General features: G+C 50.6%; 1 protein-coding gene across 3 annotated transcripts in view; it reads left to right on the top strand.

Annotated features, from left to right (window-relative positions):
* Positions 1–1,389: 1,389 nt before the first annotated feature.
* Positions 1,390–9,909, top strand: part of LOC117075953 (glutathione S-transferase Mu 5) — a 33,939-nt gene continuing 25,419 nt past the window's right edge. The window contains exons 1-8 of one of the 3 annotated variants that reach the window (XM_033198823.1): positions 1,390–1,545; positions 1,834–1,909; positions 2,341–2,405; positions 2,715–2,796; positions 2,897–2,997; positions 4,174–4,269; positions 4,357–4,467; positions 6,891–7,812. In XM_033198823.1, coding sequence (XP_033054714.1) covers positions 1,510–1,545; positions 1,834–1,909; positions 2,341–2,405; positions 2,715–2,796; positions 2,897–2,997; positions 4,174–4,269; positions 4,357–4,467; positions 6,891–6,980 — 657 coding nt within the window. In that variant the 5' untranslated portion in view covers positions 1,390–1,509 and the 3' untranslated portion in view covers positions 6,981–7,812. Of the gene's footprint in view, positions 1,546–1,833; positions 1,910–2,340; positions 2,406–2,714; positions 2,797–2,896; positions 2,998–4,173; positions 4,270–4,356; positions 4,468–6,890; positions 7,813–9,909 lie in introns of those variants that run through there. The other 2 variants (XM_033198824.1, XM_033198822.1) reach the window with 2 other exon arrangements.

The following is a 9,909-nucleotide window of genomic DNA, read 5'->3' as shown; positions in this document are numbered from 1 at the left end:
TGGACTCATTTAAATAAAGTAAATAGACTGAGGCTCCAGAGTAAGGTCTCAGGACCCAGAACTTAGTTATAGATTAAAGAAGTTAATCACGGCCGGGCGCGGTGGCTCAAGCCTGTAATCCCAGCACTTTGGGAGGCCGAGACAGGCGGATCACGAGGTCAAGAGATCGAGACCATCCTGGCTAACACTGTGAAACCCCGTCTCTACTAAAAAAAAATACAAAAAACTAGCCGGGCGAGGTGGCGGGCGCCTGTAGTCCCAGCTACTTGGGAGGCTGAGGCAGGAGAATGGCGTAAACCCGGGAGGCGGACCTTGCAGTGAGCTGAGATCCGGCCACTGCACTCCAGCCCGGGCGACAGAGCGAGACTCTGTCTCAAAAAAAAAAAAAAAAAAAGAAGTTATGAATGCACACTCACTTGTAGGCATATCGCTTAGAAGGTATATATGCTCTGGAAAACTTTGTAATTTTGAATTGGTCTGCTGGTAATTTCCAGACCTGTAACCAGTTGCAGAAATAAAACCTCTCTTCCTCTCCAGTTGATCTGCATCTCATTATTGGGCCTAGAGAAATATCAGCCTGACCCTCAGTTTGGTCCTGGAAGTTCTTCCACCCTCCCTCGCCTGCCCTCTGTGGCCACTGCACTCACTGCTGCTGTTGCTGTTTTGGTCTATGTGAGGTTCACCTAGTGGACTGGCCGGACATTTCCAGGGGGCACCTCAGATACCTAACCAACTTGCTGGGTCTGATCCTTTAATTTAGATTCATAAATTGTGTCAAAATACGAAGTGGCTAATTTACATAGTACATAGTCAGACGACAAAAGGACCCAGTACCCGAGGGTCCCTAACAGAAAACACAGACCACATTTACTCTGACCCATTTCTTGGGCGTCCTTCCCATACCACTGACACTGTTCCTGTGTAGGCGGGGCTAGAGGGGCGAAAAAGCCCTCGGAGTAGCTTTCGAATCAGAGGAAGTCCTGTTCTTACAGTGACAGGGGCTGAATTAAATTCCCAGGTTAGGGCCACCACCGTTTAGTCTGACCCCAGCAGCCCGAGTCTCCCAGAGCCCGCGGGAACTCGGCAGCGGAGAGAAGGCTGAGGGATTCCGCGGTCCGGGAGGAGAGGGGAGTAGACCTTTTTGCTCCTTTAGGATCTGGCTGGTGTTTCAAGCGCACAGCCAAGTCGCTGTGGACTTAGCAAGGGCTAGATGGACTCGTGGAGCCTCAGGGTGGGTTAGGGAAGCTGGCGAGGATGATCCCCGCCTTCGGCTTCTGGGTGCCCTGACCTCGTTCCGGGAACCCTCGGGGCTGGGAGGCAGGCGGAGGGTCTTACTGATTCCAGCCCCGGGCGCCCTCTCCGGGGCCTCAGAATGGCGCGCTTCAGGGGCGTGGCGGGCCGAGGGGCGGGGTCGCAGCAAGGCCCCTCCTCTCCCCTCCCTGGGCCTCTCATAAAGTCTGAGCCCCGCTCGGCTGAGGCCTGTCTGCAGAATCCGCACCAACAGGCACCATGCCCATGATCCTGGGGTACTGGGACATCCGCGGGGTGAGCGAGGGTCCGCTGGACGGTGGGACGAGGGCTGTGGAGAAGGGAAGTGGAGGAAGGGAAGTGTGGAGCAGCTGAGGGACGGGCTCTAGAGACCGTTCCTCTTCAGGGCGGTCGCCCTCAGAAGGGCCTGTGCGTGACGCTGTGTGTGTGTTTGGCGGTGGGGGCGGGTAGAGGAGGCAACAGGTAAGTGCAGTGTACACGGGGGGCTCGCCTGGTGCAGAGAAAGTCACCAAGTCAGGGACCCACCATCTTTGACCCGAGCTGCATGCGGGCCATCTCTCCCAGCTGGCCCACGCCATCCGCCTACTCCTGGAATACACAGACTCAAACTACGAGGAAAAGAAGTACCTGATGGGACATGGTAATGGCACCTTCGTGTCCGGGCCCTGCCCACACCAGCTGAGTTGGCACCAAGCAACCCATGGTGGTCACCTGTGGCTGCCTCTGCAGGCCTCCCCTGCTGGAGCTGCAGGCTGTCCCTTCCCTGAACCTCTGTGAGGGAGCCCTCTGTCCTTGCAAGGCAGAATGCTGGGACGGAATGCTGGGCCCCCTTCCTGGGTAACTGGGATGGGTGTCCCTCAGGGCTTGCCTAAACCCTGGAAGCCTTAGTCGAGTGGGGTCCAGAGCCCTCACCGGGATTCTCTCTCCCTTATCCCTGGGATGTGGGACTGAGTGGTCAGATTCTAGATCCATCTGTCTCAGGGGTCTTGCCACTGGCTCCTTGGGAGGGTCCCAGGGAAGGAGGGCTGGGCTTTGGGGAGGTTTGTTTTCACTTCATCTTCCCCACCACAGCTCCTGACTATGACAGAAGCCAGTGGCTGAATGAAAAATTCAAGCTGGGCCTGGACTTTCCCAATGTAGGTGCAGGGGAAGGGGCGGTTTTGGGGGAAAGTGCAACGTGTCTCTGACCGCATCTCCTCTCCCCAGCTTAGAGGGGTTAGGATCAGGAGTCTTCTGCCCAATTCCTGTCACTCCTGGCTGTCTACACAGCCCTTCCATGATGTTCTGTGTCCAAGCTCATTCGTTCATGTGACAGTATTCTTATTTCAGGCCTGCCATGAGCAGGCACAGTGAGTGCCGGGTCTCCTCTCTGCCCTTGCTTATGGGAAGGGGATGCTGGGGAGCCTGGTGGCCCAACTGAGCTTCCCCGGTTTCCCATTATCCAGCTGCCCTACTTGATTGATGGGACTCACAAGATCACCCAGAGCAACGCCATCCTGCGCTACATTGCCCGCAAGCACAACCTGTGTGAGTGTGGTTGGCTGCAGTGTGTGGGGGGAAGGTGGCCTCCTCCTTGGCTGGATTGGGGTGTGATGCTCAGAGTGAGTCTGTGTTTTGTGGGTGGCAGGTGGGGAGACAGAAGAGGAGAAGATTCGTGTGGACATTTTGGAGAACCAGCTTATGGACAACCGCATGGAGCTGGCCAGACTCTGCTTTGACCCAAATTTTGTGAGTCTCCCACCCCACTCCCAGTCACCCCTTTGCCTGGCTTCTGGCCCAGACCAGAGAAGGACTGACAAAGTCAGGCCTGTAGCGGACCCCGGCCTGCTGATTGGAAATGTCTATATCCTGGTTCTCCAAAATGTCCACACGAATCATCTCCTCTTCTGAAGATTCGTGTGGACATTTTGGAGAACCAGATCATGGACAACCGGATGCAACTGGTCATGATCTGCTACAACCCAGAATTTGTGAGTCTCCCCAGTGATCTGCACCTGGCAGAGTTTGGATTTGGGGCGAGGACTCTTGCATTCCTGCACACACTGGTCTTTTCTTAAGTCCTTGGTACCACTCATCCTCCAAGGGCTTTCCCATACTATCAACAGTTATTCTCATGACTCCAATGTCAACAAAAGCAGAGGCAATTCCCACCAATCTTAGGACACGATCCAGGCATCCCAGGGTAGAAATTCAATTCCTAGATGGTAAAGTTTGTGTTCAGAATCTCCTCCATTGCCTCTGGTCTCTGTCATGAGTCATTTCTGTCAGCTGGTTCACATCACTTACCTGCTCCTAGGGTATACAGACTCAAGTACAAGATAGAGGAATGTAATGGTCCTCTTGAATTGCATCTTCTCAACACTTTCCGAGTGCTGTCATTGACATGCACAGGGATCCACACATTTTCATAAGAGACAGCTCAGAGCCAGCCAGAGGGTGGCTCTCCCTTCTTCCTTGCAACCTGAACTTCTCATCTCCCCAGAAACTATTCAATGTTCATTGTTTTCTTCTGCTACCACATTAGAATGAACTTTCTACTTCTTTCCCTGAGCTCCTGTAGTTCTTTGCATCCTTGATTCTGCCCATGTCTGGGTCCAGAGGTTACCAGGTGCTCAGGCGCTCCTGGGGCTGACCCAGAGGCCATTGGGAGGACAGTGAGGATAGATTCAGGGACAGCATCTCATTCCTCTCTGCCTTCTGATCACTTCAGATAGGATCTGGCACCCAGTCAGAGTCTAGTAACTGCTGATGTATCCAACTGAAGCCTGGGCACTGCCCCAGTTTTAGTTGTGGGGAAGATGGCTGCTTGCCCGCGGCCAGCCTGGGCCATCCACAGCCCTGGGGAGGCCATGTCTATGCATGGAGCTTTTGTCTGACGATGGTGACAGCTGTTTTCTGCCTCAGGAGAAACTGAAGCCAAAGTACTTAGAGCAACTCCCTGAAAAGCTAAAGCTCTACTCACAGTTTCTGGGGAAGCGGCCATGGTTTGCAGGAGACAAGGTAAAGGAGGAGTGCAATGGGGAATGGGATTTGTTTTCCTTCATGTGTTACAGGGTTTTCATACCACACATTCTTGGCCTTCTGCAGATCACCTTTGTGGATTTCCTCGCCTATGATGTCCTTGACATCAAGCGTATATTTGAGCCCAGCTGCCTGGACTCCTTCCCAAACCTGAAGGACTTCATCTCCCGCTTTGAGGTGATGCCCCCATCCTCCTTTCTCTTTGATGCCCCTTCTTCCGTTACCTCCTTTGAGATGCTTTCCCAGTCCTGGAGCTACACAAAGAATAACTTGCATTTATTGAGTGCTGGCTTTATGCCAGGAACCGTGCCCAGCACATTATACCTATTGTGTGGAAGTTGAACTTTATAACATCCCTACAGGGTGACAGAATTATCTTGCCTGTTTTAGAGATAAAGAAACTGAGAATGAGAGGGTCAGGCCTTTGCTCAGGGTCCCAGAGCCAGTGGAGGCTGTACTGGGCTCCCTGTGAGCCTCTGGATCTATGGGTGGCAGTCAGGGCTCTCCCTTTTGTGACAGAAGAAAAAATCCTCAGACCTCATCCAGCCTGGGTTTCACAGCTCAGGACACTTTGCAAGAGGCAGAGCACTTCAGGAGTGCGGATGCAGCTGGCAATAGTAGGACTGACACACAGTGGCACTGATGTCGAGTATGAAACCCACAGGCAGTATTCATAGCTACCCCCAGAAGCTTTGCATGGTTGGACCCCCATGTGGAAAATCCTGAGTTACGGAGCTGAGGCTGGAGCTGGATTAGGGGACATATGTGGGTGCGCCTGTTGAAGGAGTGTGTGTTGAAGTGCTCTGTGCTGGGGCAGTGTCCTTCCTTATCTTTCTTCCTCTCTTTTTTCCCTTCAATGTTCCAAGTGTTCCCCCTGTGAGATGAGTAGCACACTGATTTTACTCCTATTCACCCACCTTCTCCTCTGCATGAGGCAGGGTCTGAGGCACAGTGGGAGATGCATAGATGACCGCCCCATCCTGGAAATGAGTGCAGTGAGAGGCCTGCAGGCAGAGCAGCCTGTGAGGTGTGTGTGGCACCACTTGGGTACCAGGCCCGGGGCCTGCCCCTCACTCATGGGGAACCATCCCTCACCGGTGCTGAAGTTGTTTGAGAGCAGCAAATCCTACTTTAGTACAGATCTGGGGATTCAAGGCATTAGTCCAACAGGCTTCTGAGCCTAGAATCTGTTTCCCTTTGCCACTCCCCATCAAAAAGCCTGCTTGCTCAGCTAGTTCCCATGAGCTGTGGTTGTGGTCCAGGCTGAGCAGCCTTGAGGTTATGTAAGAGGTGGTGGGAGGGGAGCAGTGGGCAACAGCCGAGGGCTGGGGCCTGAAGCCTGCCTGACCCTGGCCCTGGTCCTGGCCCTGGCCCTTTGGGGAGAGGGAGCCCTGGATCTCTTTGAATTCTTTAGAAGTTACATGGTCGTTGATTCCTGGTAAGATTGTGTGCAGCACACCTGAGTGTCATGTGGCCTGGCTAGCAGTAGTAGGGCTGGAGATGTGGTGGGGGCACAGGGACACGGGGAGGTTTAGCTCAGGTACCAGGTGGAGAAGTTTGGACTTTGTGCTTTAAGGGGAATGGTTAGAGCCTGGTCTGGCCTTTCTTTTGCTGGTTCACCCTTGCCCTATCCAGTTCATCCAGGTTTTGCTAAGCCATTGGGTGAGATCTGGGCTCTCTTCTTGGCTGCACAGGTGTGTTCTGAACCCCTTTGTTCTGCTGGAGGTCCTTTCTGTGTGTGCAATCCTAGGCAAGCCAAGAACCTCCCTGTGAAAAAGGAGAATGTTTGCGCAGACAGGGAGTGACAGGATCTGGCATGGGGTGTGGCTGGGTGGAAGAGGAGGAGAATTTGGCAAAAACTTGCTAGAATTGAAGACAGACCCAGGCTATATTCCAGCCCTGTCCCACTTACTAGCTATTTGAGTGTGAGGAAGTTGCTGAACTTCTGTTCTTCCATATGAGAAACGGTGATAATAGAACTGACCTTGGAGAGTAGTCGAGTGGATTTTCTTTTTTTTTTTTTTGAGACGGAGTCTCGCTCTGCCGCCCAGGCTGGAGTGCTGTGGCCGGATCTCAGCTCACTGCAAGCTCCGCCTCCTGGGTTCACGCCATTCTCCTGCCTCAGCCTCCCGAGTAGCTGGGACTACAGGCGCCCGCCACCGCGCCCAGCTAGTTTTTTTTTTGTATTTTTTAGTAGAGACGGGGTTTCACCATGTTAGCCAGGATGGTCTCGATCTCCTGACCTCGTGATCCACCCGTCTCGGCCTCCCAAAGTGCTGGGATTACAGGCTTGAGCCACCACGCCCGGCCTCGAGTGGATTTTCTAAGCCTGTGTTGTAATTTCTTTTGGATGTAGAGCACCCAGCACCGTGTAGCTCTTTTGTAAATGGTAGCTGTTATTATGGTATAACATTACTTAAAGGAAGTTAGAAGAGTTAACTTAGAAGAGCTGGAGACACTAAGAGACTGTGTGATGCTCCAGCACTTGAGTCCACATGGAAAGGCTGTGGCCAGGGCCCTGACCTGCTGTGCCTGCAGCAAGGCTGCTCCAGCCCCCCTAGACAACAGACCGGGCTCTGGCCCCTTCTTCCCGCCCTCAGGGTTTGAAGAAGATCTCTGCCTACATGAAGTCCAGCCGATTCCACCGAGGTCTTTTGTTCGGAACGACAGCCACGTGGAACAGCACCTAGGGCCCCGTGATGCCAGAAGATGGGAGGGAAGAGCCGACCCTGCTGCCTGCGACCCTGGAGAACAGCCCGACTCCCTGGACCCAACTTCTTTCTTTCTTCTTCTTTCTACTCTCTTCTCTTCCCCAAGGCCTCATTGGCTTCCTTTCTTCTAACATCATCCCTCCCTGCATCAAGGCTCTTTAAAGCTTCAGCTCCCCACTGTCTTCCATCAAAGTCCCCCTCCTAACATCTTGCTTTTCCTGCACTAACGCCAACCTGACTGCTTTTCCTGTCAGTGCTTGTCTCTTCTTTGAGAAGCCAGACTGATCTCTGAGCTCCCTAGCACTGTCCTCAAAGACCATCCGCATGCCCTGCTCCCTTTGCTAGCTCCCTACCCCAGCCCTGTGTGATGCCCAGTAAAGCCTGAACCATGCCTGCCTTGTGTTGTCTTATTCCCTGAGGCTCCCTTGACTCAGGACTGTGCTCGAATTGTGAGTGGTTTTTTGTCTTCTGTTGTCCACAGCCAGAGCTTAGTGGATGGGTGTGTGTGTGTTGGGGGTGGTGGTCAGGCAGGTTCCTAAGTTTCCTTGGTAATTTCTGCCCTCTAGCTACATCCCTTTGTTCCTCAATGTGGGGATTACTACGGAAAGGTGCTCTGTGCCAAGTTCCTCACTCATTCAGCTTTCCGGTAGGCCGTCTAGAACTGGCATGGTTCAAAGAGGGGCTAGGCTGACCGGGAAGAGGGCTGGGCAGCTCCCAGGCAGACTGCCTTCTTTTACCGTGTCCTGATAGCCTTCCCTGATCTAGATCTCCTTCGTCATGATACTTCTCAATAAAACATAATCCCACCGTATTGTAACTGTGGTACTTGTTTTTCACCCAAACTCAATCATAAATTTGAAGAGAAAGCCATGTCTTATTGAACTTTTTACCTCTAGTATCAGTCACAGTTCCTGAAATATAGTAAATGTTTAAAAAATGTGAAAAATTGAAAGAGTTCCCTCAAGGGAAGATTCTGCCAACCTGTACAGTCATTATTGGGATTTAGAGCTCTGGATATAGTTGTCCTAACCTGAGAAGATACAGGATAACATTCAGAAGATTTTACATGTATGTGTCTTAGAGAATGAGCCAGTAGCTCTCTGTAACTTCAGCATTTAGTAGCTGCTAGCTGTCCTTTGAATAGCTTAACCTGAGATGGGGAAGCCTGGTTTGTTGGGTCACACAGTAGCAATCTGTGTGGTCAGCAGGTGCTGTGGGTATTTTATATGAAGTCATCTGCAAAGGAGCAGGACTCATTGGATAACCATCTGATGAGCAGGTTCCTCCAACAGTGGCTGGATAGTGGAGTAAGACCCAACCTCAAGATGTAGCCCAGAATAGGGAGATTTTGAGGAGAGTCTTGTGGGGCCGTTGTCCAGATAATCACTGCCTGCAGCTGCACTGTAAAAGGGAGAAATAAGTGTAATGTTAAGGTCATTAAGAAGTAAATGACTCATTTGTCGGACACAGTGGCTCACTCCTGTAATCAGTCCCAGCACCTTGGGAGGCCCATGCTGGTGGATCGCTTTAGTCTAGGAGTTCAAGACCAGCCTGGGCCACATGGGGAAACCCCATCTCTACAAAAAAAAAAAATACAAAAATTAGCTGGGCATGGTGGCGCTCACCCAGTTAGGAGACTGAGGTGGGAGGATTGCTTGACCCCAGGAAGTCAAGCTGCAGTTAGCCAAGATTGCACCACTGCACTCTAGCTTGGGCGACAGTGAGCCCTTGTCTCAAAAAAAAAAAAAAGAAAGAAAGAAAGAAAAAATGTGAGCAAAGTTAGAATCTTATGCAACTGGTAGGAAAAATTAAGCCGAATATTTATGAATGTTTGACTTCGATACAGAAGGGATAAAAATAAAAAGGAAAAAATAATAGAAGTTAGGAGTTAATACTGTGATAAAAGATAAGTAGATAGTATGAAAATATGAAACAAGTAAAATAAACAGACCTAGAAGAGAGGTCAGCAAACACTTTTTGCAAAGGGCTGGTAGTGAACATTTTAGGCTTTGCTGGCCAATGGGCTCTGTCATAATGACTCAGCCTTATCATAGCATAAAAGTAGCCATAGACAATACATAAATGAATGGTGGGACACTGCATTCCAATGGAACTTTATTTACAAACACAGGTGACTGCAACAACAACAAAAACCAAACAACTTGATTCAAAAGTGGGCAAAGGATTTGAATAGACATTTCTCCAGAGAAGATATAAAAATGTCCACTAAGCACTTGAAAAAATGCTTAATATCACTCATCATTAGAGAAATGCAAATCCAAACTATAACAAGATGCCACCTCACACGTGTTAGGATGGTATTCAAAAGCAGAAAATCACAAGCGCTGGTGAGAATATGGAGATATTGGTGCACTGTTGTGCACTGTCGGTGGGAATACAAAACGGTACAGCCACAGTGGAAAACAGTATGGCAGTTCCTCAAAAAAATTAAACATAAAATTACTATATGATGCAGCAATTCAATTTCTGAGTACACACCCAAAAGAACTGAAAGCAAGCTCTTAGAGAGATACTTGTACACCCATGTTCACAATAGTAGTATTCACACAGCTAAAGTGTGGAACTAATCCAAGTGTGTGGAGAAGCCTGTTATTGTGTCTATATAGAAATAAGTAGACATAAGAGACTCCATTTGGTTCTGTATTTGAGATGCTGTTAATCTGTGACCCTACCCCCAACCTTGTCCTTGCAAGAGACGTGTGCTGTGGTGACTCAAGGTTTAAAGGATTTTGGGCTGTGCAGGATGTGTCTCTGTTAAACAAGTGCCTGAAGGCAGCTTGCTGGTTAAAAATCCTGCCCATCCCTGGGCAATAGAACATCTCGGTGTAAAACCCGATTGTATGCTTTGTTTACTGAGCCAGGAGAAAACCGTCTTTAGGAATAAGGT

Source organism: Trachypithecus francoisi, unplaced genomic scaffold, assembly GCF_009764315.1.
Source record: "Trachypithecus francoisi isolate TF-2019V2 unplaced genomic scaffold, Tfra_2.0 Lachesis_group5, whole genome shotgun sequence".
Taxonomy (NCBI): Eukaryota; Metazoa; Chordata; class Mammalia; order Primates; family Cercopithecidae; genus Trachypithecus; species Trachypithecus francoisi.
Note: the sequence above shows the minus strand (reverse complement) of the source record. Positions and strands in the feature narration are given on the sequence as shown.